The sequence below is a fragment of the Passer domesticus genome, chromosome 7 (genome assembly GCF_036417665.1).
Source record: "Passer domesticus isolate bPasDom1 chromosome 7, bPasDom1.hap1, whole genome shotgun sequence".
Lineage (NCBI taxonomy): Eukaryota > Metazoa > Chordata > Aves > Passeriformes > Passeridae > Passer > Passer domesticus.
Window position 1 is genome coordinate 57,088,931 of NC_087480.1, and position 27,671 is coordinate 57,116,601.

General features: G+C 42.3%; 1 protein-coding gene across 2 annotated transcripts; it reads left to right on the top strand.

Annotated features, from left to right (window-relative positions):
• The first annotated feature begins 3,135 nt into the window (after positions 1-3,135).
• PODN (podocan) lies at positions 3,136-27,511 on the top strand. 2 transcript variants are annotated; one of them, XM_064428901.1, is made up of 12 exons: positions 3,136-4,167; positions 4,863-5,150; positions 7,512-7,756; positions 9,273-9,366; positions 10,926-10,990; positions 15,087-15,196; positions 17,340-17,496; positions 18,933-19,048; positions 20,876-21,533; positions 23,795-23,943; positions 25,565-25,778; positions 26,840-27,511. In XM_064428901.1, the coding sequence occupies exons 2-11, from the start codon at positions 5,066-5,068 to the stop codon at positions 25,743-25,745; spliced, it is 1,860 nt and encodes a 619-aa protein (XP_064284971.1). In that variant the 5' UTR covers positions 3,136-4,167; positions 4,863-5,065; the 3' UTR covers positions 25,746-25,778; positions 26,840-27,511. The 2 variants fall into 2 exon arrangements, with proteins under 2 accessions (XP_064284971.1, XP_064284972.1); XM_064428902.1 differs by lacking the exon at positions 4,863-5,150.
• Positions 27,512-27,671: the final 160 nt, after the last annotated feature.

Consider the following 27,671-nt stretch of genomic DNA (forward strand, 5'->3'; position numbering starts at 1 on the left):
GGAAAGTTGCACAGAAATACAAAGCGGGGGAAAAGGTGACAAAATAACTGAAGTTTGTTTGCTACCAAGAGGAATAATGTCCAAGGCTAAGGCCCTGATTTCTCCCTCAGAGAAATATGGATTTGTACAGGCCTGGGGCTTTCAGGCTTGAGCATCTGCAGCTGTGATGTCGTTAAAACAGAAGAATCCCAGATTAAACCTTCCATTCCCATCAGCAGTAGGTAGAGGGAGTAGTGCAAAGGTTAGCACAGCCTGCAGCTGAGAGGACTGGTCAGGCTGGTGTTTCTCCTGCAGGATTTAAGGAGATGGAATAAAGCACAAAGTCATGTATTCAGCCCATTTACCTGCTAATGTCTTATTTTGACATCTGTCCTGTATTGCTTCCTCTCTTTCAGCACCTTCTTTATGTTGTAACTTGCTGAGTAATTTTTTAATATAGTACTTTGATTTTTCTGAGGGGGAAGGTGTCTTTTCCTAGAAATCCCAAATCCTCCATGAACATTCTGCAGTCTTAGAATATGACAACTTTGAATAAATAAATGTTAAAGTGGATAGAAATAATTTACTTTCCTGAGGAGAAGCCCAGTGGTACAAAGCAGCTTTTGACATTATGAAGTTCTGTTACTGATTTTTTTGCGTAACTCAAAGCATTACCTAAGTCTGTACCATTTTAGAAATCTTGCTACAAAGGTTTTATTTCTCACTCCTTAATGCACTGTTGACTAAGCAGCATTAAGATCTTCTCCAGCTAAAATCCCCTGTGGCTTTAGATCAGCCTTTTTAATGAAGTTTATGTTACTGCAATTGTGTTGTTAACTGGATTCCTTGGGGGCAGAATTAGAAAGGAGCCTAAAGGTACCAAAAGGTGGCCAGTTACAACACACCAGTGCTTTAATTTTGGTTTCAAAGGCCTTGTGTAAAGGAAAAAACCTAAATTGTAATCTTCTAGGCAGAGGGTTTGGTGTTCTCAGACTCCCAGCTCACATGAGGAGCAATCTCAGCTTTAGACATTAAAATGCTTGGGAGGGTTGTTCTTCCTTCATGGACTCTGGTGAGCACCCCTTGCCAGCTCTTGGTTTGGGTTTTTTTCCCAGCTATAATAAGTGGGACAGCCAAAGGTGTTGTCAAGTTGGCTGGTATATCTTACCTTTATTTTCTTTTGCAAAATACAGGTAATTCTTGCTTACTGGAATTTTCACTATAATAAAAAAAACCAAGAGAAGCCTGAGAGGAGTTGTCAGAGTTGGAGCCACTGAGCAGAGTTGATACCTGACTCAGCAGATCTGGCTTGCAAAAATTTGAGGGAATGCTTTGGTTTTGGAGCACAGATTTTATTTTTAAACTTTTACTTGAGTTTTATGTTTTCAGCCCTGCTGCTTTGCCTAATAAGAAATCAGTTCAGTGCAGAAGAATACACTTACTTTTGAAGGTGTATGTGTGTGACAGTCTGGCAGGTGGCATTGTGGAGGTTCTGCCAGTGTGCAGCACACCCTGGTACAGTGTGGGACAGGAGCTGTGAACAGCTGAGCACAGCTTGTGGCAGCTGGGTCAGAGAGCTGGATTTTGGGGTAATAGATCACTTCAGGATGCAGGAGGATGGGATAAAGAGCCTTGACTACATCTTCCTTCTTAGGATAGAAAAAACCTGCAGATAGTCACAAGGTTTTGTCCATTTCCCATATGTCCAATTCATCTGAGGTCAGATTCAACTCTTACCTCCTTGGAACAGGAAATCCATGGCTTCCTGCTCTGCAGAGCACCGAGAGCACTGCCTGTCAGCTCTCGTTAAGCAGAAAAGGGTAAGAATGCAATTAGCCTGGTGGATAAAAGGCAGGGAAAAGTCTCTTAAGTATGAAAAATCAACACTTGAGGAAGCAAACCACATGTGGAGAACAAATGCTGGAAAAAGCCCCAACTGTTTGGAACAAATGCCTTTATTACTTAAATAAACAGCAGCGTAATGTGTTGGAGTGACAGTGTGAGCTGTTCTGTACCCTGTATCTCTAAGAAGAATTTGTTGCAAACTTGAAAGCAGATGGCTTTGTATGGCCCTGTGTGGGTTTTCTGGGAAATGTTAGTTATATGCTGTGATACAGGAACAGAAACATCCTAATAATGCTGCAGCAGGCTAAGAGGAACATGAATAATATAAAACAAGTACAAAATATGCTGTGTCTGTATCCCATATTTCAGGTAGATTAAAAGCAGTCATGGATTTTAAAGATTTTTTTTTAACTGTATGTGTCCTCTGGGAGAACAGACATCTCAGAGTTCATTTGGATCAAGACACAGATGCCAATAGGCTCATGGTTAGGCAATGTTGTGAATTCTTAGGTTTGAAAAATACTTCCTGCTTTGGAGACAAAGCCCCCTTTTATTCCTTATGCTTTGATTATTCATTTTTTGAAGCAAAATGACTGCAAGTTACTTAGAAGAATTTTAATGATTTTTTTTTCTCTCCTTTCATATAAAGGCACAATTCCAGCACATAGCAGTGAGCACTTCAGGAATGTCAGTGTTTCTGTAGAGTCTTAATCAAATAAATAAAGGTGAGAGTGAAGAACATTTTGTTACCTTTTAAGATACAACTAAAACCTCCAGAATGCCTTGTGGCTCATTCCAGGCAGATCACAAGTGAGCTGATGCCTGGAGAACCACTGTTCTTGGAGCTCATGTTTCAGTATATCTGCTTATACCTTTTGTTCTTCCATGTTGCTGATTGGTGTGTTTGTTATTTGAGTTTATTCTGTTAGGATTTAAATTTAGCCTGTTTAGGACAGTGACAGGAGTTGCAGAGCTGAGCAGGTCTCACATGGAATATACTGCACAGTGCAGCTTGCACCTGGACAATGCTAAAGCCTGCAAGAGTTTCTTTGAAATCTGAGCTCAAGGCTGCCAAGCCTGTCCTTGACCAGCACAAGGGCTTTTTACTGCTGGGCAGTGCAGGAGGTTGTGTCCTGCACAGGGTGCTCTGTGCCAGCCCCATGGCACACCCTCTGTCACAGCTGCCCCAGCAGATGTTTGCCCAAGGACCTGGTTCTCTGCCATCTGTGTGATGTAAAGAAATAATCATACCAAAGTTTAAACTGAGTCTTCAGCTTCAGTTTTTAAAGCTGGAAATGTTTCTTCATGCAGGCTGCAGCCACCACTCAGGCCCGTGCAGCGGGAAACGTGCAAGAGCACAAAGACTCAAGTTTGATGGAAATGTCTCCCTCAACACATTCTGTGCTGTGAGTGGTGCAGTGGAAATTCTTTGCTCTGAAAGCTCCAGAAAGCTGCAGTGAACAAAACCAGTGGCTCCTGAGTCCGTGTACCAAGGCAGGGTAAGCCTTTGGCTTAGTGGTGTGTCAGAGTAGTTTTAAAACACATTTGACTCCAGCTCTGGTTTTCCTGAGAATTTGTGTGGATGATGAAAATGCAGCACTGGGCCTGGAGAAGGGAGATTGTGAGTCTGGGGTATGCTGATGTAGGAGAGTAAGATATGGAAGAAGTGAAAACTTGGAGAAAAAAAAGCCTGTACAAATAATTTGTAGTGCACTGTGAGGGTGCATTACCTTTGCACATGGGATGTCTGGTGTCTGACTCTTGTGTGCCTCTCTTTCCCCACTAAAGGAGGCACAATGCCCCTCTTTTTATAATGCCCTGTACTGCCTCTAGATGCTACCTGACCACAAATTACTATACTTCTACAGGAAAAACACAGATAAAAATGCACTTTTGGGGAAGATTGAATGCTGGTCACTTCTTCTCCCTTGTGGGCTGCTCTGGCCTCCATAGTGAGTGAGGTAATCCCCCTACTCCTCCTCCCTGAAAAAAATGTGCACATTTTGTTGTATGGACTCAGGGTATTGTAATACAGAAAGGGTAGCAGGCAAATGTGTCCTGGATCTCTGAGTCACCAGGAAAAAGCAGCCAGCTTTGTTTTGTTTTTATTTTGGTTTCAGTAAAAACACACTTCCCACTCTAACTTTTCAAACTTCCACGTGGCACACAGGGGGATCAGTTCCAGTTGATATAAGCCTGGATGAAGAGAGGGAGGAAGTAACTTAATTGCTTTAGACTTTAGTTCAGCTGGAGTGGAGAGGAAAGAATCAGTGTTCCTTCTTTGGAATTCAGCAAGAAGGTCGTGTTTCTGGTGAGGACAGATCTTCTGCAGGTTTTGTGGAGGTACTGTATGGAGCACTGCGGGGCACTCACAAAACAGGTGGCTTTATATTTAATATAGTAACTGCTGTCAGGGAAAAAAAAACACTGTGTTGCTTTCTTGGGAATATTGCTGCACTTGGAGCATACTGTTATCAACTGTGTGTTCCTGTTCTTTCACCAAGAATGGGGAAATAAGAAATGTGGGGCTTCTGGGCTGAGTGTCTGTGTCTGTGTGTGTGTGTAAGTGGTGAAAAGTTCTGATGTTACTGCTGTAATGCAGGGCATAGAAGATAAAGAAGAGATTGAGTGGATGGGGTGTCACAGCAAATTTGGGGACTCTGCCTGTAAGACATTTGTAGTTTCAGCCTATTGATCCCTGGTCCCCGAAGATCAGTTAATGTGTTGAAAAGGAGGGAGATTTAAAGGGGAAGGAGATAAAATGCAGGAAAAACTGCTGATCTGTCTGTTCCTAGCTAATTTGAACCAGACCCCCAGAGAATGGGAGGACATTCCCACCTGGAATTCAGATTTGGGTTGAATGCAGCTAAACTCAAAGATGTGGTAACGGTGCAGCTCCAGTGTCCTGCAGTGAAATGCAGAAGCACACACACTGTGTCTGCCTCTTCTGCCAATTCCTGCATGCTGGCTTTTGGCTTCACTCACAGATCTCGCAAACTGTGTTGACAAAAGTAATGGGAGATTGTTTATTTCCCAAGTCTTTATATTCAGGCCATAGCTGCTTCCTCTTTCCTACGCACATTTTCCTATATGGTGACTTTGGAAAATTCCTCTCCGATTTCGCTGGGAAGTGCAGGAAGCTCTCACTGGTAGAGGGTTGCCTGTTACTCTCTCCAGTTCTGCTGCTCACATCTGGAAAGGATCTGGCTTGGAAAGGGGAGACTCACTCTGAGCTCAGTGCATGTTACTGACATGGCATGAGCTGAGAGAGCCTGTGGGGGCAAGAGAAATGTTCTTCTCCATTCATCTCATTTCTGACAGCAAAGGTGAGTTTTTCTATTTTTTTTAAAAGCTGGCTTGTCAGACAACCTGCAGCAGCAGCCTGCCTTTCAGCTGCAGCTTTTAGCAAGGATACTCAGTGTAACAAATTCAGTTAACCTGTTGATTTTGAAGGAGAATCCTCTCTTTCAGTGGATGCTTTTCCATCTGTGTGTGTGTCCTGTGAGAATGTGTGTGGGGAATAATAGGTAACAGAGATAAGATATTTTGAAAGTGATTCTGTTGTTTATTGGGGGCACTGTAATCACTGAGAAGCATTCAGTAACTCCTGAAACTTCAGTTTACCTCTTGAGACTGTGCCTTTTGTAGCACTCTCGTGCTGTGAGGCACTGAAGTGCAGGTATCAGTTGTGTCTGGACTCAGAAAGATGCAGCCACAGAAACCCGAGTTGGTTTCAGTGTCACTTCAGTCTTTGGGTGGCAGGACCTGCTCCAAAGCCCACCTACAGCAAGGCAAGGGGACTGACTCTTTCTAGCGGGTTTTGAGCTACTCCTTTAAAAGCTTTCTTAACAAGGCTTTGAATCAGGCCCATGGGAATGAGTTGAAGTGGAGTGAGTTACTTCAGCCTTTCTTTGAACTAAAAGAAAATCACCATCATGCCTGGTTTTACTGTCTGCACTCCAGATGTACACAGATGTTCCTCTCTCCAAAGTGTCTCCCTGTGCTAGAGCAGCATTCCCTCCAAAGGCATTTCAGCAGACACTTGCATATCGATAAGGGGGGAGATTGCCCCAAAATCTTAGTGTGCAATAGATAGAATATTTCATGTTAATTTTCTAGCATCTTTTCAGCAACAGATGTGGAAAAGCTGGCATGTTGCAAACATAGAGAGCCCAAGAAAAACCACAATGTAACTGTGCTATGGGAACAGTGTTGATACTGTTACAGCAGAGCTGATTGAAACCTGTACATCCAAGATTTTCTGTCTATAGTTTCTTTGGCAAGTATCTGTAAGGGTGAGCTGTTATATAGGAAAAATACTTTCTTAAGAGATTTGAAATACTTTCTGAGATTATTTTCTCTAAGATTTCTGAAATATTTTCTGAGATTAGGTCACCAAATACTAAGGATTTTACTAATCTACTGTTGGCATACTCATATGGCCAGTTTTGGTCTCAGTGTTAATATCTGCCATACAAGGAAAGTTCTGTAAAAGAGATGAATTTCATTATATTCAGCTATTACAGATAAGGAAGCTGTAAAATAGTGGAGTAGGGGAAAGAGAGATCAAGCACACAATGATAAATGCTTAAAATCATGTACCCAGCATGTTTGTAGCAAAGACAGGACTAAAGCAAAACCAGCATCCATGTTTTGGGATGCTCTGCCCTGTAGTCCCAATTCCTCCCAGTTCTTCAAGTACAAGTCAGTGTTTAAAAAAATTATTTAAGACTTTAACGGCTGTGACTGAGAGCAGGATGTCTCCAATGCTTCCCAAGCATCCCAGCTCTCTGTGAGAGCTCCTGGTGCAAAGCTGCAAAGACTTGTGAATGGATGTAAATGGAGACACACAGCTCTGACAGCTGCCAGGCTGGTTCTGTGGGGTTCTTGTTTCTGATGCAAACAAGGAATCTGGGTTAGCAGAGGTGAAGAGAGTATTTATTTGATAAGGTCATTAATGCATTGTGCCTTTTCACCTTAAAAGGTCAGCCTTTCTCATTGCTGTCAAATTCTTCCGTGAAAAAAATAGCTGAGAGGATAAATGACAAGCCATAACCAGCCCTGACTGCAAACCTTTATGTGTGAAATGTGAGAAGGGCAGCAAGTGGGACCGAGGGGCTGGGTTAGGGCCAGCTGGCTGCTCCAGTAGATACTCAACTTCTGTTTGGATTATTTTAACCTGCTGCCAGAAAGATAAAAGCTGAACTTTGGCCAAGTGTCGTAGGTTCAGATCAGCACTGTCCAAAATCCATAGGAAGCCCGTTCTGTTTTCAGTAGCTGCAAGGTTTTGTTACTGTTCGATGCAGCAGCCCCTCTGAGAGTCACTCCTGACCAGCCTCTGTGTTTAAATAACAAGAGTTTCTTCCTATGCAAAACTGTGAGGAACGGTACGACAGACAACCACACTGAACTAACATTGCATAACCTCCTCCCTACATCTGTGGGATCATCTGGCGTTTCTCAATATGAAAAAAGCAATAAATAACTCGGGGACTCGGGGCCGGTGCGGGGGATGCTGCCGGGCCCCGGCCGTACCCGGGACCCACTGGCTGGGCAGCGCAGCCCCCGGAGCGCCTTGAGGGGCCGGGAAAGCGCCCCGGGAGAGCGGGAAGGCGGCGGTGGGGCTGGGGGCTCGGCCGGCCGGGGCTGGGGGCTCGGCCGGGGCTGACCCGCTGTCCGGCCCGCAGGGGCGATGCCCGCCGGCGGCCGGGCGCTGCTGGCGCTGCTGGGGCTCCCGGCGCTGCTGGCCCTGGGCTGCGCCGCCGACAGCGACTTGGCCGAGGGCGGCGCGGAGCGGCGGCGGCCCGGGCCCGGCCCCGGCTGCCCCCGCGACTGCGGCTGCACCCAGGAGGGCGTCGTGGACTGCGGCGGCATCGACCTCAAGGAGTTCCCGCTGCTGCTGCCCGAGCTGACCAACCACCTCTCCCTGCAGGTAAGGGCGCGATGCAGCTCCCCCCACCCCGTGCCCTCATCCCGCCCCTGAACCCCGGCTCCTCCCCGCAGCCCCTCCTCGGCTCCCGGCGGGAGCAGCAGGTGCAGCAGGCCCGGCTCCCGAGCTCGACCAGTGCACCTGGTTATCCCTCACATGCAGGGAGGGGAAAAAGAGCTCCACATTCTCCCACAGCTCCATGAGGAGAATTTTTGTCCAAACTAACTATTTCTTGTTTCTCCTTTGGCCAACCCAAACTTCTGGTGGAGCCCTTCCATTTTGAGGTGTCTTTGAAGAAGATGGGGTAAATGACAGGGAATTCTTTGGGCAGCACGGTGTGTTAGTTCAGACACAGTGAGCCAGTCCAGAGGCAGGGCCAGCCCGTGTCCCCCACTGTCCCACCTCTCCCTGCAGCACATGGACTCAGCAAGGAGCAGGTGTGACATGGCCAGTGCCACCCATCACTGAGTGGCATGCCTACAGCAAGTGGTCCTGCTTCAGACACCTCATGTCTTGTCATGAAAAGGACATGTAAGATGTGAGATTCCAGCTTCAGGAAGAAGAATCAGGATGTCCTAGATTGTCAGCAGGTTTCTATGCTCTGCTCCTGCTAATTGATCCCTGTGACCCACATTTGGGCAGGTGTCCTTTCCCTGCCAGTGCTCTGACACCTGAAGGGCCAGACCATGGCAGCCCTGTGGCTGTGCCTCCTCGGAGAAATGGCTATGGTTGAGGTTTTCAGTGCCTGGCCCTTCTCCAGCTGCTTTTTTGCTCCCATCTGTCAATTCTGTCCAATGGATGAAATGCAGATTTTGTTTAGAACTTTTCAGTTAGAAAAACTGTAATGTAAGCTGGCACCTTCCTCAGCAGATCTGTCCCAGGCGTGTGTTAGCCATGGCTCCTGCCTCTGCTACCAAAAGAAAAGAAGCTTTTTGGAGCTGCAGCTGTCACTTTCTGTGCACTGGCCTGGCTTCCAGGACAGTGGTCCTTGACTGGTGCCCTGGATGCTAAAGCTAGGACCACTCATTACTGGTGGAATGTTAGTCAGCATGTTAATGAAAATCTGATGGCAGTCACCCCTGACAGCAGAACCAGTGCAAGTGAGCCTGGTTTGATGCTCCCTGCCCGTGACCAGTGGCTTTTAAAACAACCCATGAATAACAGAAGCCATAAGCTTGGAAATCCACCGTGCCAACCTTGTAACTAATGCTTTGCTGCAGCTACAAGGTTTGGCTGTGGCAGATGGACTGTGGGCCTTGCCAGGCATAATCACACTCTTTGTGTGCTTCTGGTGCATAAGCTGGATATTCCTGGAGATGAGCAGAAGTCGGGCTTTCAAATGCTCCTGGGTTTGGATGTTTTGGGTTTGAAATCTGAGTTTGGCTCATTATGAGAGAAGTCTTGACAAGGATTTGACATGGTGGGTTCACTTCCAGATTTTATTGAAGTTCACAGTCTGGGTTTACTGGGATCCTTTTTGGATTACTTTGTTGATGATTAATACTCTCCATTTTCTTAGAATAACCAAATAGAAGAAATCTTTCCAGAAGAGCTTGCTCGTCTTTATAGACTGGAAACTCTCAATTTGCAAAACAACAGGCTGACTTCAAAAGGTGAGCCACGGGGTGGACAGAGGCTCTGCCTCCAGAGCACCAGCTTATGCAGTGAGACCAGTGACAGCTGATAAGGAAAGCCAGGGTGATGGATTGCTTGGTCGGAGTGGTTTGCTGTGAGCCCCACTCCTCTGGCCATCACACAGAGCATGGAGACACTTTATCATCCGAAACACAATACTCAGTGTGGAGGAATGCAGCCCTGCTGAACCACTGGAGGAGACCTGGCAGCAGCTCGTGTACTGTGGCGTGAGATCTCCTCATCCAGGAAACTCCCTCTGGTCCCACAGGCACTTCCATGCAATGCACTTGAGAACCAGAAACATCCACATGCTGAATGATTTCCTCCTGAATGACCTTGTTTAGTTCAGTCTAGTCAGTCAGGGCAGTTTGGTCCAGTTTTGTCCGTGTCAAATTTGGTATGAATTTATATGTATATTGCAAATAAGGACATTTCCACCCTTCTCAAACCATTTTGATTTTTATAGGCAGGTTTTGCTTGTTCAGTCTCATGCTTATTAGAGAAACTTAACAAGGGGTTTAGTGAGGAAAGTAAAAGAAACAGAGGAATTGGAGTAAACAGTAAGAGAGGAGGATATGGGATACAAAAGATGTAATTATTATTAATTTATGTGTCACCCACTGATCTGAATGGTCTTTTTATCTTTACTGAAATTATAGAGAACAAAATTTATTGAGAATGTGGGCATATTATACATGAACCCCAAGGCACAGCAATCTTACATAGCACAGGGAAAGCTGTGCTTATTATATCCAGCTTTTGACATTATTACCTTTGGGCCTTCATGTTTTCTTTCACAAGCTTCAGTGCAGCCCTGAGTTTCCGACGTGTTTGGACATGGAAAATAGCTTTGAGTTTGACAATTGCCAGGTGAAAGCGTTTCTTGCAGGCTTTCCATTGTGACAGCAATTGTGCTTGTGTGATCAGCTGGATGTGGAGTGACTCAGCTGAAAATTAATAATTACTGGGGGAGGATAAGCCCCGAGCTGGACCAGCTCTCTGAGCTGGTTACTGTTGGACACCTGAATTGTGGAGGAGCAGAGCAAGAGAAGGTTGTGACATGCAGGTTATTTTAGCAATATAGTCATACATCAGGTTGATCTGATCACTAAGCAACCTCAGATTATACCCTTGCAAGAAAAAAGACTTGCAGAATCTTGTGCAAATGACAGGAGAAGGTTCTCAGATAGTGTGGTTGCTCCAAGCACTGACAATCAGCCACAGAGCAGATCTGCACAGCTCTGTACCTGACACCTGCCAGTGGGCTTGGCCACAAGCCTTGTGTGATCAGGATTTTAAATAGCCCTCCACTGCTCTTAACAAGTGTGTATTGTTTGATTTGGTTTGTGGATTTGTTTTTTCTTTTTCCAATTAAAAAATACATATATCAATAGGTCTAAATCAGAGGTTTCAGTGGCTATAAAAAGTGTCTCAATCTCATATGGAAGATACTGAGAGGGAAAGCTGCCCTCTGGTATTTTCACTCAGAAAGGCAGTAAGGTGCTGATGTCACTGATTAGTTATTCCTGTTTTTAAGGGTTGCCAGAGGAAGCGTTTGAGCATCTGGAGAACCTGAATTACCTGTACCTGGCAAACAATAAGGTGAGAGGCTCTGAAGCTTTTCAGAGCTCTTTTCTAATTGGATTCTGAAAATTAAATTAGCAACTTGTCAATTCTTTTAAAATGTATATACTACATAAGTAAAATTGTCCTAAAGTGATATTCTAATGCAGGTTCATCTAAGGTCAAAACAGTATGTGAAGTTTAGAGGCTACACATGCAGGTATATTTTGAACAGTTGTTTATTTGTGCACCTGGTGAAAAGATTCCCATGTGTGAGGAGGTACAGAAAGCCCTTGCATGCACAAATTACCATTGTCTTCAGTAGGCTTTGGATCAGCTGCATGCAGATTTGGTTCCTGCCTGTATGTGGGGAAATTATGTGAAATGCTGCCTTATCAGATAAGGCAGATTGAAAAATTTGTGAACAAACACATCCTACTGCCTGTGTTTGAACCATCAAGATCTGTAAAAAGTTATCCAGTTTTCCCTGACTCTCATTCTTATTAGGTTGGGTATGGGCAGGATACCCCCACACAGTGAAACTGTGCCAGTCATTAATTTATTCTTTTAGCTGCAGTGGTAGGAGCTGTATTTCTTCTTTTGATGGAGCAGATCCCAGGTGCTTTCCTTTTGTGACCCAGGTTGGATGTATTGACAGAAGCACATCTTTCCTGCCAAAACTAGCAAGGAAATTAAATAGCTTCTTATATACCCTTGCATCTGGGTGGTTCCTGTTATGGCTTCCTTTATTTCCAGTAGTTGTCCACAAATATTTGCTACAGAAGAAATTAAGACCCACAGAAAAATATAAGTTAAAACATCAGGCAGAGCTTTTTTGTCTACAAAAATCCTGCCCTTCCATCCCACCCTCTCTCTCTCTGCATGTCTGTATATATATTTTATTATCCTCTTAAAATCTGGGACTATTTGATGTTCTGATTAAATACATGTGGCCACATTCAGGTTTCAGTCAGGCCAAGACACATCCAGAATCACTCCATACATTTCTGTATGGAGTGATTGAGAATAGAACCCATTCCTAAGTACAGTAACATTGTGTTCTTTTCTCTCTTTCAAGCACCATTTCCATGTAACAGTCTTGGCAGTAATAACTCCATAAAAAGGACCAAGCCAGACTGTGACTAATATTCCAGAACCTAGCACTCTGATTTTCCCTGTGTAACACAACAAAGTGCTTGGTTTTTCTGGCTTTGCTGCAGAGAGAAAAGAATCCCAAAAGAAATTGCAAACATCAGCGAATGTCACAAGTAGTTATAGTGAGAAGTTGTGGACCCGCAAAAATAACACATTTCTTTATAAATCACAAGCCAGGACAAACCAGATTGGCTTCAAACTGCATCTCCTCTGCAGCAGGAAACACTGGGGATCAAGTTACTGTGGTGTCTGGAGGAGAGCAGGGATTTGCTGGTAGTTTGCTTCTTGTTTTATGGATTATCTTAATGCTGCTTTATATTCCATTGTGATCCTGTCAGATGTAGCTAAATCATCTTTCATTAAACTGGCACAGTTGGTCAGAGAAAAGAAAAGTGAGAGACTAAAAGCCTTCTGTGGCCTGTGAGTAACAAATATTTCAAGTAAAGAGTGGCTGCAGTAGTTTCCAACTTTTCCCTCCACTCTCATGTTTTGTATCTCTCAAACAGAGTGCACAGTAAACCTTATTAATGAGAGACATTGTTCCACCAAATGATAGACCTGATCCTGAGCTGTCATTATTGACTACAAGCAGGTGATTTTGATGACAGAAAGTTTGTATTTCCCCATATCCTCAAAGTGATATGGGATTCACCTCAATCTAGCACTTCTGTTTTTATAAAAGCTTCATCCAAGCAAGAAAAATCCAAACAATTCAAATCTGACTTTTGTATTAACCTTCTGAATTCATTAGTTAAATCTGGAGAAACACTCTGCCATATGGAAAGGAAGGTGCAGCAGGAAAGTTGAAAGAAAATTGCAGTAGGAGAAATGGCAGATTGCTTCTTGTTAGCCAATAAATTAGACAAAGCTATTCAAGTCAACTTTATTTTTGCTAACACTTAAGACAATCCAGCATGAATCCTTCAAGAAGGTAATCAGTGAAAATCAGTCTCATGACCAAGTGCTGAAATGCCAAAGCAAAATTCTGAGCAAGTGAAAACTCTTTTTGGATTAAACTTCTTTTTCTCTTTCCTCTTTCTTGTGGTTCTGATGTCTCTCATTTCACATGTCTGAGCCATGCCCTTTGCTTTGTACAAAAGTTATGACCTAATTGACTGGAGAAAAGCTTTAATGTACCACTGTGTATGAAAATGATTAAGTCTTGTTTCCTGTGTCTGAATTATCAGTGTTACATCATGGCAGAGACTTATTTCTTTCTGAGGCACTGTCAGACCTTCTCAGTCAGAGATGAGTGCTTTTATCCAGCCCCCTGAAATCATATCTCCCAGATCAGGAGGTGAGAGATTACCACCAAAGCCAAGAGCAACTGCAGGAATATGCAGAATGGCTCATTCCAGTGCTCACAAACCATCTGGAAATGCTGATAGGAGTGTGATTTGTGGGAAAGATCTTTTTGTGTGTTTGTGACACACAAATGTTTAAGACAGGCTAAGGATGGAGGTTTTGGGACATCTGAAAATGAAAACAGTAAATAATGTATTCATTAAAAAAAAGAAGAGACCATTTTATGAGTCCAGTAAATTGGAAGTTCATGGATGGAGTTCATTAATGCACTCTCAACATACCAGCAGAGAGGGGTGTAGGCAGCTTTAGACAAATACATAGGCTTGGGTTAGGCAGTTCTCCAATAAAGTGTCTCTTCTTTCATAAAGTGTTCATATCTTAGATATTTTTGGTTTTACACTATTATTCATAAGCCACTGCAGTTTTATGGTAATAAAAGTTAGAAAAATATGTTTCTCATTATGTGAGTCTTGCTGTGCTTTGTAGGCTGAAAGAACCAGGTTCTGTTTCACACAACAGAGCTGTGGAAGATTACAGAGGAACACAACAGAGGAAGATTACAGATTCCATGAACTTCAGGCTGGAAGGCAGATCCCTTCCATTGCCCCAGTTTCCCATCCTGATCTCAGAGAATTCAGTATCTCCCTTTGGAGTGCACAGAAAACAGAGAGTGGTCTCATTGGTACTGCAGTGAACACCTGTAACCAGGGAGGCTGCACCTGCTGACTGCAGTTCAGTGTCTGCTCTACTCAAGGATCATCTGGCACAGCATTGTGTTAAAAAAATTTGTTTCCCAAGGGCTTTATCTTGATGCATAAAGCTTCTGGGAGGACAGAAAACTGCCCTCCATCCAGCCTGGATTGTAACCTGTCTTTTTGGTTTGTGGGTGAATGACTTTGTTATTAACAGCCACTCAGTGAACCTGGCTATTGTATTACCTCTTAAATGGAGCTTTTTTGATCATTGCTTTTCACCCCACCAATTTGTTGAGATGCAGGCATTTCTAGGGTTAGCTTTTAAAACCACTGATAAAACAGCAACAAAAGCAACACATTCAATCCTGTACCTGTTTTCAGCTCTAAAGTTTTGAGGACAGGGCCTTTCTGTCCTTCCTGGTGCATCACTGGTTATTGAACAAGGTATTACTGTACCCTTTGCTTTGAAGTGCCATTCAGTATTCCATCGTTTGGCTCAGAAGGGTCCTTGTTCTTTGGGAGCCTGAATCCCCCCTTCAGAGATCATCATAAATGCTGCAGTGGGGCAGATGTGTGAAGTGACACCTCCCCTCCACAACACACTTTGTAAGAGAATGAGCAGTAGGTCGCTGTGAGGGGGGTTGGAGTTTTTTTGGCACAGCAGGCTGAGGAATTAGGAACAATAATAAGCAAAGTGTTTGCTCTCTGAATAACAATTTCTTGATTTCTTCCACCAAAAAGAGACAGGACCCTTCCAACCAAAACAAACATTTTCATATCTTAGAGCAAAAGTCCGTCTCCTTCCCGGAGAGATTAGTGAGTGAGGACAATTTGTTTTTGTTCATGAAATCTACATTCAGTTTAATTTATCTTTGCCTGTTTAGGGAAGATAAATTTGAAAGTGTTTTGCTGCTGCTCTAATACTTGTTTAAAACATTTGCAACATTTCATTGGAACTCCCCTGTATGTTTCTTTTACAGCTAACAGTGGCTCCAAAATTCCTACCAAATACCTTGATCAGTGCAGATTTTGCAGCCAATTATCTCACTAAGATATATGGGCTCACATTTGGACAGAAACCAAACTTGAGGTAAGGGACTGGGAAGTAAAACAATACTGGTGTTCTGCCACTGCTTGGATGCAGTTGGTGGGTGATAAGAAAATATCTGGCTAAACTGTATTATTACCTACTTGTGTTTTTGGAAAGAAGCTGTTTGTTATTCTCAGCATGAAAGATCAAACAAACACATTCCAAGGTCTTTTGCTTGCTGCCAGACATTTCTGCAAATATCAAATGAGGTTGTCCCCATTTTATTTGTGTATTTGAGTTGAAAAGAGCAATTAAGTTTCTCAAAATGGAGATTAGCTGTCTAGAAATCTCCAGTTTTATTATCAAATGCTCATTTTTAAAAGTAAAATCAGGTGGACAGGACAATACTCAGTGCAGTGTAACTCAGTTCTATTCAAGGTAAACACTTCAGCACCTTCAGAAGGGGTTCATACTCCAGATCTGCTGCCAAAGGTCTTTGCTAAGTTCAGCCTGTGATTTTCTCATCTGGACTGACAGCAGCACATCCATGTCAAACTCAGAGGCACCCAGAGGTGTGGGCTTTTCTGCATGGGTTTTGAGTAATCTGCAGCATCCACACACTGCACCACCCAGATCCTGTAAAGACATCCCAAACTGTTGGGAGCAATTTGTGCAGCCAGGTTTGGAAGCAGTTAATTACAGCTGACCCAGCTGAGCCCCTGCAGCCCAGCCTTGTGAAGAACTGAAGAACTCTCCATTCCCACTGAGTTCATTGAGAGCTGGAGCTGCTCTGCACTTCCTGGGCCTTTAGTCTCTCAGGCTCTTGGAAGCTGAAAGGGCTGAGTCACTCACAGATTTCTGGCAGTATCTCATGATGAAAGAAGCTAGATTAATTAATGTTTTCTTCCTTAATCTCAGGTGGAGATGCTGCTGTGTTTTGATTCCATATTAAAATTATTGACTCTTCTGAAATGATTTTCACACTCTTCTATACGAACACAAATTTTAATCAGAATAAGAGCTAATTGATTTCCAAGGTTACTCATATAAAATCCCAACACAGTTGTTTCAGTTGGGTTTTTTTTTGACCCCAGCAGAGTTCACAATCTCAGACTGATTATTTGGAGAGTAAATTTTTCAGAAAGGCAAATATTTGTGAGTTAAAAGTACAGCTGACCATGCAGGGTAAACAATACTTCCAGTGTAGCTCTGAACTCCCTGGAGTGTGTGATCACACAATTGTATTTCCATACTGAGCCTTTCCTTCCTTCCAGAAGGATGTTGCCAAGTTCTCTGCTACTGGTAGAGAATCCAAGAACAAGTTAAAAAAGCTCACTTTGACACTTTTGCAGTTTTAACCTCTCTCTACAAATTTATCTAGGGGTAAACACAGAAAAGGAAGAGGTAATCAAAGCCACTAAAAGCCTATAATTTATTTTGTTAAAAAGAAGCAAAATGAATTAATTTAGCAATTAAGCCAGTGAAAAGGAGGAATAACTTCATAGAGGTACATTGCTTTGTACAGAATTGAAACCTGTGTAAGGAAAAGTAAGAAACTCTGTCTCTTGAACCCAATGGCTCATTAAAAACCAAAGCACAGAAAAGAGAAAAGTCTGCCAGACTGAGTAAATCTGTTGTCTTTCTGTCAGTGTCCCATTCTGAGTTCTAGGAGTAGGAGAGAAACGGTTTCCTGGGGTGTTTCCAGCCTTCATTGGAGCAGAAAGAATGGAGGGTTAAGAGATGATTCTTTCTTACAAGACATCCAGGCTGATTTTGTAAGCCTAAGCAGTCCAGACTCAGTTCCAAATAGAAGCTAAAACTGGGGCTATATCTGTTAAAAAGAGATGAATTCTAACCCTCTGAGTGGGGTCCCCACACTGACATTCTGTGTTTCTAAGTGCTGCACAGTCCCAGACTTGCACTCAGTTTCTTGTAAAGAAGTTAAGGCCACTTGTGAAATTTGTATTCATGTGCAGGTTTGGATTTTGAATAGGCCTAAATTTCAGAGAGTATTGGGCCAACCATTTGGTTTTACATCTGTATCCCTTGCTAAATTAAAAGGCACATTTCAAAAACAAATCTAATTATCTCAAGGAAAGAAGAAAAGATTGAAATTAAGTTTTAAACTAAGCTTTCTCTCAGTAAAAAAACAACTCCAGATCTCCCTATCTGTTGAACTTCATCTTTTGCTTCCTTCCAACAGATCTGTGTATCTTCATAACAACAAACTGTCAGATGCTGGGTTACCTGATAATATGTTCAATGGCTCAAATAATGTGGAGATACTCATCATGTCCAGCAATTTCTTGAAGTATGTTCCAAAGAATCTCCCTCCAGCACTATATAAATTGCACTTACAGGTAATGGCAACAACATTTTGTAATCTTTTAGGATTGTGACAAAACACTGTATTTGTGTGGGTTTCACACCACACAGCCAAGACATCCCAGTGCCCCTGGAAACATGCCCAGGCCCACTTTAAGCCTTGCCTGCTGTATTCTCAACAGTAGCTGTCCCATCTCCTTCCTTTTTTTTGTCCATAAGCAATAGTGTGCTCCTGTAAATCACCAGAATGCTCACAGGGGGCAGAAATGCCTTTTTGTGTTTGCAGAATCAAACACAGAAATTGTATTGCAAATCCCCGTGTGGTTGCATTGTTGGCCTCCCTGCACAGAATGATATTAATACATATTAGAACAGGAAGTGCATCATTCCATGGCCATGTCTTCATGACCTCCCAGTTAAGTTTGCCCCTAATGCCACTTGTCCTGGCAGCTGCTTACCCACTCTGTACTGGCTTTGCTCACTGGCTCATTTTACATAGACCACTGCTTCCCACCATCAGTGGCTGCTGCTTGCTACTGAACTGGCAGTTCAGTTTGGACCAGGCATTCTCTATTACTACAACTCCTCCAGCCATAGTGCAACAGCAGAGTTGTGCTGTTAACTACTCTCCAGCATTTTTAATTCCATGTCATCTGATTCTGATAAAAACGCTTCATCATGTCTGAGCTGGAGATCTGAGCCTCAGCAATGGGAGAGCCACAGCGGTGGGGAGTCCTGGGTCTGCTTGTCTGAGTGTTGACAGCTCCTTGGACGTGCAGAGACCAGAGTCTGTTATCAGCCCTGGACTGAGGCAGCTCTGTGCTGCCTCCCAGCTCTCTTTTCCCTTGAAGGTTTCACCAGAATCCTGTTAAAGTCTTCTAGAGACCAGGCTTCTCCAGCTTGAAGAAAAGTAAATGCAACCAGTCAAGTCCTTTAAATTGCTGGAATTTCTCTCCAAAGTATGAACGTACTTGTCCCCTGCAATTTTTCAGTACTTACAGATAATCATTATCTCCCAAAGGGGTTTCACACTGTGAGGATTACACTTTGAACTTGTCTCCTTCCCTGCTGTCCCCAGCTGTGTTAAGGACAGAGGAGATGAGCAGAGAAATGACAGATGACCATCTGTCAGTAGTAACATTTACCTTGATATTTTGACTGGAAAAACCAGGATGATGAGAAATGAGAGGCAGCCAAAAATAGACCAAAAATATCTGACAGGTGTATTTTAGATGTGATTTTTTTTCTTTTACTATTTATTGAGACACTCAGCAAAATTTGTCTGTGTTGGTTTCTACTTTACTTTAGTTGACAAATGAATCTGGTCCAGTCTGTCCATCACATTATAATGTCTCCTAAATATTTAATGTCTAGCCCTTCTGAAGTTTAATTGCCCATGTTAGTTGAACAGAACCCAAATGTTGTGTTGATTCATGCCAAATACTGTGCTTTGTGCTTCTGGTGACTCTAGAGCAACAAGCTGGAGAAGATTCCCAAAGGAGCCTTCAGCGAGCTCGCCGGTCTGCGGGAGCTGTATTTGCAGAATAACTACTTGTCTAATGAGGGAATGGACAACGAAACTTTCTGGTGAGACTGAGATGTGCACTGTGTGCCTCTGTGTCTGTCTGCCCCCTCTGGGACAGTCCTGCATCTGCTGAACAAAGGACACAGTAGAAAGTAAAGTTATTGAAAGCTGGATGGTGTTATATATTTCACTGCTGAGATGCAGATGCTGCCATTCAAGAGCAAAGGTCTGGGTGAGTGGTGGCAGAATTGTTCCATACAAAAGACACAACACTGAACATTAGACTGCACCTGTCACAGACCCACTCACACCAGGTACTAAATCCCTTCTGGGAACAGCCACACAGAACAACATTGAAAGCTACTCTCTGTTCTCCCAAAACAGAGGTTACCTGGGACTTTCCAGTTTCTAGGGCACTTCACTGGGCATTAAAGCCAGACCTTCATCTTCCCTGGAGCCTCTTGTGGGTTTCTGTGGAAGCGGTTTGAAAGCAGCCCCAGACACACAGCTGTGAATGCCCCATGCCCAGCTGTACCCCAGTGCAGGTGGTTGCTGGAGCAGGCAGGGCTGCAGTGGTGCTGCTCAAGAGCCAGATGGCTGCAAAAGCTTTCCTACCAACTGGTGCAACAGAAATAGCCTTTGGCTGTCCTAGATTTAGCCTGGGACTTAGCACTTCAAAAGTTTAACAATTTTTTTTCTCTGCTTGCACTGAATTCTGTCTTTGTTTTACCTGAAAATCCAGACTATACAATCAGTCCTGCCCATAATTTAGGTCTGTAAACCCTCCTGATCTCGACACAAAAATGTACCAAACTGTGCTTTCCTTTTCCATTTCCCATTCCCAGAAACCTCCCTTAGTTTGTTACTATATCTGTGTTGAGTCCACCTCCAGGTCATGTTGGACATATAATTTCTGTTAAGATATTCCCATCCTGGGGAAACCTTTCAAATGGCAGCAGTGAAGCATTTTACCTAAAGATTATATTTGTTTATTCAGAGCATGCTTGGATAGCTGGAGCAGCAGTGTAGTAAGCAGTAAGTAATGTCTGTAACACATTAGCCTTCCTGCTTCCTGAAAACTCTCTGGTCATCTGCAGTGGGTTATGTCGTGTCAAGCAGATTAAAACTCTAATTTGAACTGAGAAACTAACTTAAAATACAAGGGAATACAGGGTTCCTCAGTCCTGGCTGTGGAACAACCATTGATCCACATCCAGTTGGTTATAAGTGGCTGGTCTGAGGATTTAATTTAGCTTCAACTGAGACCGTGGAATCCAGATTCAGTAGCTTACACAAAGCAGCTCTAGCCCTGACTCACTTCCATAATACTGGAGGGTCATGAGAAGTTCACTACCTTAGCCTAGGACACTAAGTTAGCATTTCTGCTTTTCATAAAAGTAACATTTCATCCTCTAGAAAGCAGACCTGCCTTTCACTTTCAGCAAATACTTTAAGGGAGACAGAAATTACTCATGCTCAGGCTTTATTTCTGTGAAGCAGAGCTAAACTCTGTGTTCTGGTGGTGCTCCCATGGCATCTTCCTTGTGGTATTTGTTCACTGCAATTGCTCATATGTTGCTATCTGGGACTGCACAACTGATCTCAGGCCTCAGCTCAGTGGCAATTTGGGTGTCTGAGGACTCTGGCATGTTCTTTTGCTGGTGTGACTGGGGAGCAGTGGCAGTGCCAAGTCCTAATCCCTGATGGCAATATGGGAGCTCCCTGTTTTGGTGTCCACATCACTCATATGACAAGTCAGAAAAGGGCAGTCAGTAGTGGGAGCTGTGCTGGGTAAAAAGGCTCTAAAGCAAAGATTGCAAAATCTTTGAACAAGTTGGTTATTGTTTCACCTTGCAGAATCAAAGTGTTTTCTTTCCTGCTTTCCCAAGGAAATTGTCTAGTCTTGAATATCTGGATTTGTCCAGCAATAACCTCTCACAAATACCAAGTGGTTTACCTCGAAACATCGTCCTCCTCCACCTGGAGAAGAATGCAATTAAGGTGATTGACAGAGATGTCTTAACCCAAATTAAGAACCTGGAGTACCTTCTGCTCCACAATAACAAATTAAAAGCCAGAGGTATTCACCCCTTAGCCTTCCATGGCTTAAAGAAGCTGCACACTGTGCACCTGTACAACAACATGCTGGAAAGGATCCCCAGCGGGCTGCCCCGGCGAGTGAAGACACTGATGATCCTTCATAACCAGATCTCAGAGATTAACAGGAATGACTTTGCTACCACTTACTTCCTTGAAGAGCTGAACCTGAGCTACAACAAGCTCACAAGCCCCCAGATCCATCGGGAGGCCTTCCGTAAACTGCGGCAACTGAAGTCCCTGGATCTTTCTGGAAACAACCTCCACACGGTGCCTTATGGCTTTCCAAAGAACTTGCAGGTTCTGAAGCTGAAGGAGAATGAGATAAGCATCATCCCAAAAGGGACTTTGTCTGGGATGACAAAACTGAGGGAACTGTATTTGAGCAACAATAAACTGAAAGTAAATTCAATTTATTCAAGAGCATGGAGAGAACTCAGCAGTCTTCAGGTAGAAACACCACCTTCTCTAATTGTTTTAGTGATGTTGATATCCTCATCTGTCTGCCTAAATCAAATTATGTAGCAGCAATACTAAATGTGTTTGGTCCTCGTGTTTTGGCGTTGCATTTTAAGTGCTACACACTCTGTTTCTAGAGTAGAAATGATGTGCTGTTGTGCCAGAGGTGGGTACCTTCCACTGCTGGCCAGTCCAGCTTTGTTTCTGAATCCTGACAGTGTCCTATATTTTCAGAAAAACATCAGCAAATGTTGTCATTAAAACTGAAATCAGGCCTTTCAAATAGCTTGTCTCCCAAAAGATTTAAAATCAGCTCTGAATAGAGACAGCAGGAGGAAGGAATGCATAAACAAAAACACTCTTAATTCTCAAAGCCCCCACATCAGCTTATAGTCAGACAAGCCAAGCTGTAGGATTTAGCAGCTCAGCTGGCTAAGGCACCTGGGGAGCAGCTCGGAGTCTGGATTCAATCAGCAGTCTTCTCATTTGCTTAATTGTTGGAGAAAGTTAAACACAAACCATAAGGCAGGCAGGAACAATCACATTTGTGCTGAGGAAAATGACCTTTCAGAATTGTTACGGCGGCTGAAGGATTTGTCTGCATTTCCTCTTAGGCAACGGCCCCTTTCCTGCAGTGAAAGGTATTGCCTGTGTCATACAGCAGCCATGGAGGGGGCATATGGTCAGGTCACTGCACAGGCAAAGTGTGCACATCTCAGAGCAGCTCAGGGATAAGGACATGCAGCATATGTCACACTGGCCCCCAGTGTGTTTTCAGACAATCCTGACCTTCATCTATAGGAACGCTTCCCTTTCCTTGTGTCTGGGAATAACCAATAGCTTGTTTCTCAGTCAATGTCAACCAGCAATGCAGCAACAGTGCTGCAGAGCTGTTTGCATCAGCTGCACGTTTGGTCCCTGGCTTTAATAATACCTTTTGTATTTGTTTGGTGCCTCACTGATATGGGTGTGAGCAAATATATTTAACATGCAAAGCAGTCTGGAAGGAAAATGCTGCTGAAAATTACAGACGGCTGGGATTGGATTTTTGCAGTACCTTAATAAAATGTAGGTTGTTTTATTTTCAAACAAAAATGGGTCATGATCCCTGCTGGGCAGCTGGAGTTGCTGGTTGGAATGACGAGCTTTCCTTCTCAAAGGTCCTGATTCACAATTATGTGGAACTTTTGCTCTGCTCTCCCTCCCTTGCGGTCGGTGTAAAGCCAGAGGTGTTGCTGACTCCACCACTGGCCATCCCCACAGGGTTCAGATAATGGCACAGACTTTAAGTTCTACTGGACCAATGGGGCATTTATGGCTGTTGCTTTTCTTTGGAACAGAGTTACTTCTTGCTGGTTGTTTCCAGCTGAATCTTTTTTATCATTAAGTGCTTAACTGCACAGTTGGTTTCTGAGTTGTTGCACTGGAGTGAATTTGGCAAATAACCCTCCCTAAAGATCCTGATTTTGTATATACTTAGTAAATGCTTCAGTCCACACTGTTTCCATGGAAATCACTGGAGACTCTGCAACTGCAAAGCAAGACATTTACATAATGGACTTGGCAGTACTGGGTTAACAGTTGGAGTCAATGATCTTAAAGCTTTTTTCCAACCTAAACAATTCAGTGGTTCTATGATAATTGTTTTCCAGACTGGCATTATGTGAGGAATAAAAACACTGGAATGAGGACAATTGTTTGCAGAAGTGTGGCTTTGAGTAGTGGATAAATAGTGTCAGGTTGGTGATATGAAAATACTACAATACAGGATAAAAAACATTTCCATTGATCAGTTTTCTTGCATAAAATTAATCTGAGAAATGACCATGACCTTTAGTCCTCCTGTCTTCATACATTCTCCATGTTAGAATATTTCCAGATGGTTTTATGTATAACTGTACCTATCACCATCCTTAGCCAGCAAAGTGTTTGCAGTAGCAGATGCCAAGGAATTCTCCTGCATATCTGAAACCCAGCCTGTTTTTAATTTACTTAAACAGACATGGGCTAATGCCTGGGGACAGAGATAAAGAAATGTTGGAACTCTGAAACAAACCAGCATGACATATCATGTGAAATCAGGATGCTCCATAGGAGTGTAAGAGACTAGAATTGTCTTGGCCACACTTACCTTGCTGCAAATTGGAGGCAGATTAAATGAATTTATTCTATAATAAATATAACTTCAAACTTAAATCTCTTTCTGGAGTGCTTCTAATATTTAAATTCCCCTCCTTGTCTCTTCTTTGCAGTCACTAGACATGGCTGGCAACCAACTGACATCTATTCCATTAGGCCTGCCAGAATCTCTGGAATATCTGTATCTCCAGAACAACAAGATCACAACGGTTTCAGAGAATGCTTTTGAATCCACACCCAAAATAAAGGGGATTTACCTCAGGTAAGGTCAAGCTTCCACTTCAACACACAAGATTTTTTTCCTTCTTCATCTACTTTATAATTACTTACTTTTTAGATAGTATTTAAAATCCTTGCTTTCTGAACAAGCATATTTAGTTTATAGTAATGTGTGACAAAACTACATTTATCTGCTCAGAAACTACATGGATACACATAATAAGTTCTTTTTAGAGAACTTGTCTTTTTTATGCTTTTTAGAATGGACTGGTCATGCCAGTAATTCTGGGCAATTAATGTTTAACATGATGTCATATTCCAATATTCAGCTGAGAGCCAAAAGTTTACAATCCCCTAGTAGAAGTGCAGCTTTGCCTGTGTCTGTTGGCCCTGGATTTTGACAAAATCTCCCTCCAGTGAGGTGTGTGTGACTAATCTTGGAGTTGTGTGCATTCCCCTGACAGCTTTGTCAGAAACAAGTGACAAGTTACAACTGTGACAGTTATGTAACCCAGTTTAGGGGCTTTGCTGGCTTCTTTCCCACTCTGTCAGTTGGATGAGGACTTTGTTTTTGTGGATGACAGATACTGACCTTTTTTACATGTAATGTAAACTCACAGTAACAACTGACTGAAGCAGAGATTTATAGCACAAGAAGGGAATCTGTCCCTGTAATATAATTCAGTTTTAATCTGAAGGAATATTATTGAAAATATTAATTAGAAATAATTTATTAATTCCTTAATATATAATTAAGCTGATCAAATGGCTGTGTTCAAAAAGTCTAGATTGCAGAAGACTAAATATGGTCTTATTTTGACTATATGCAGCTAAACTGCCCTGTAGTTCTGAATAGTTCTGGAGCATACCTTTATGGATGAATGATTCCATACCAAGCAAATAAAATTACAAAGTCTGGTGTAAATTAGAGCAGTCTGTCTATTCAGCTGCTCACATTTATGAGATTTTAGTGAATGCTTGGATGTGAACCAGAAACCACATACCACATTCTATATTTCTATATAAAGAGAAAAGGAATTTGCAAAACAGTTTTGCTAACATATTCAGAAGGCAACTCCACCCAAGCTCAGTCATATTTTTAATGGGAGGCCATTAATCACTGCAGTGCTGTGAAACAATAATATACACATGGAATATTACACAGAATACAATTCTAAGCATGTTCAAAAGTAACAGACCAGTATATGTGACAGGTTCATAAACTGCAGATTAGTTTACTTGTATTCCTGGAAATGCAAATAACAGCTGAAAAATGACTGCTTTATGTTTAAAGGGTTACTTTGTTTTGAGTTTAGTAGGTGAAGAATTAAACTGTTAAGGAATGACACAGAATTTTATGAAAAATCAGTTATACTTTAAAATATGGGCTGTGAAGCAGATGCTTTTCCTCTCTGGGAAGGAAAAAGGAGAATAGCAAGAGAAAGAATTTGTGGGGGAGGAATTCCAATATTCTGATTTTTTTTCTTCCCCCATCCAGAGGAGTCAGCACTTCTAGAGTGCTGTTTTGAGTCAGTGTAAACTTAGAGTAACTTGGGTCAGTATAGAGTAGCTGAAGAATGGTTTTCTCTTAGTCCCCTAATTTCTGTATTGTATATAAAAATGGGGTTATTTTAATAGGGGTGCCTTTTTGTTTTTTGTTTAAGGTTTAATAAGATTGCAGTTGGAGCACTGAAAGAAAGTACCTTCCAAAACCTGAAGCACTTACAGGTACTGGATATTGAAGGGAACCTTGAATTCAGCAACAGTTCAAAGAATAAGGATGGCTCAGAAGAGGAAATGGAAGATGAGGAAGAGGAAGAAGAAGAAGAAGAAGAACTGAGATAAAATGTGAACTCACACAATCCCATCACGTGGGAGGTAACAGCTATAGCTGAGTTAAATCAAGGCCCCAGTTTTCAGATAATTCCAATCTACACACGTGATTGAAGCGTAACAAATGAGTATCTGAACCCTGAACTTAAAGACTTCCACTAAAGCATGACTGGGAAACACAAATCAAAAAGGGTTGAAAACACAATATTTTGTAAAATGAAACATGATATATCTGTTTTATCAGACTTCTTAATGGACTGTTCTTATTGGCTTTTGTTTATAGCCACAGCAGACACAGTTGTTAAAGATGCAGGTCCTTGTTCACTAATTCTGATAACAAAAAATGCAAAGGTATTTCATGATACTTTTAAGCAATTACTTCAAAAGGAAAACAAAGAACAAACTGTGAAGCTTGCTGATGCAGAAGATGTGAGGTGAAAATAGATTAAAAATTAGACAAATTAAAGTAAGATTAGACCCATTGGTGTCTGTTACATGTGTCATTAGATTACAAACTGTCTCAAGCAGTGTTTAAATCACTGACCACTTGTAGGGGAAAAATAATGCCATACTTCATGTATTTCTTATGGAAAGAATAGCATCTCTACTTGAATCTCTGTTCAACTGCAGAAAAAAAGATACATGGACAATGATACTTGAAGAATATGCATTCTTTTCATAAGAACAGTGATCTATTTACTACATCTCATAAGCATTTTATGTTCAAAGATGATGAGGTTCAGGATTGCTCTTTGCTTCTGGAGACCTAAGAGTGGGGAAAAAATAGTTTTGTCCCTAATCAACATTTTGTCACTGAGAATGACACAAGGAATTGCTAGGAATAGTGCTAATAAGCTTAAAAGATGATGGGGCTTGAAAAGGGCAGAAGGTACTTGGGAAGTCAAACATTAGCCCTCCTGGCTGAGTTATATGAAAACTTTGTTAAACAAGAAATAATTTACATCTACAGACTTAGGGTACTTTCAAAATCAATGCCTCTCTGGTTTAGTTTTGGGGCACGTGTGACATGTCAACATGTACTATGTTTGTCTTATTCTCAATTCTGTATTCCATTCTGGAACTTATTTCATTTTTCTGTTTTGCAGGAAAACATATGGAAAAATACATATATGTCTATGTGTATACATCTATACAGATATACAGAGAACACTTAGCAAAACGTGCAATGAATTATGCAGAAACTGTCGTGGCACTGGGCCAGGCTCATGGAAGACAGTGTGTTTCAGTGCCTTATTCAGGGAGAGACCCTGAATGCCTTTCCAAAGCTTCCAAATCATCTTATACAAGACCCAGGATCATAAGGGATTGCTCTGGAACTCACAAAAGCTGGCTTTTGTTTCTTCTGTTTCTCTTCCCTCACTGTTTCCATCTGTAATAACAATATGGGACTGTTTTGAACACAGGCCTTCAAATGCCATTTTTGTCACTGCATTTTAAGTGAACCATGTTTATGCCTCTTTTCTTTTCCTCCACCCAAAAGAAGCTGTTCTTGGCCAGATGAATATCTGCAGTAGTTTCATGTGCAGAGCAGTGTATGAGGCATTTTGGTCATCAAGCAGCAGTAATAATTCTGGATGCAATTATTTCTCTGTTATAACAATGTGTATATTTGGATGAGAAAAACAAAATAAGGCTGGATCCCGTAATATTTTATCTCTACTGCCAAAACCTGCAGTATATTCTGTTTTAGAAAGGTTTTAAGATAAAACAATTGCTCTTGTGAATATATATATATAAATACATATATAAAATCTGTATGTCTGCCTTCCAGAGCTTTGGTAAAGTTTCTGTCTTGCAGTTTGCCCATGGGGCAGTTGGGTGAATGTCCCTGAAGGTGTGATCAGAGGATGGAGTGACAGGGTGAAGTTTAATGGATGTGGTAGAATTTTCTGCAGTTTCTCATTCCCACTGAGAGGC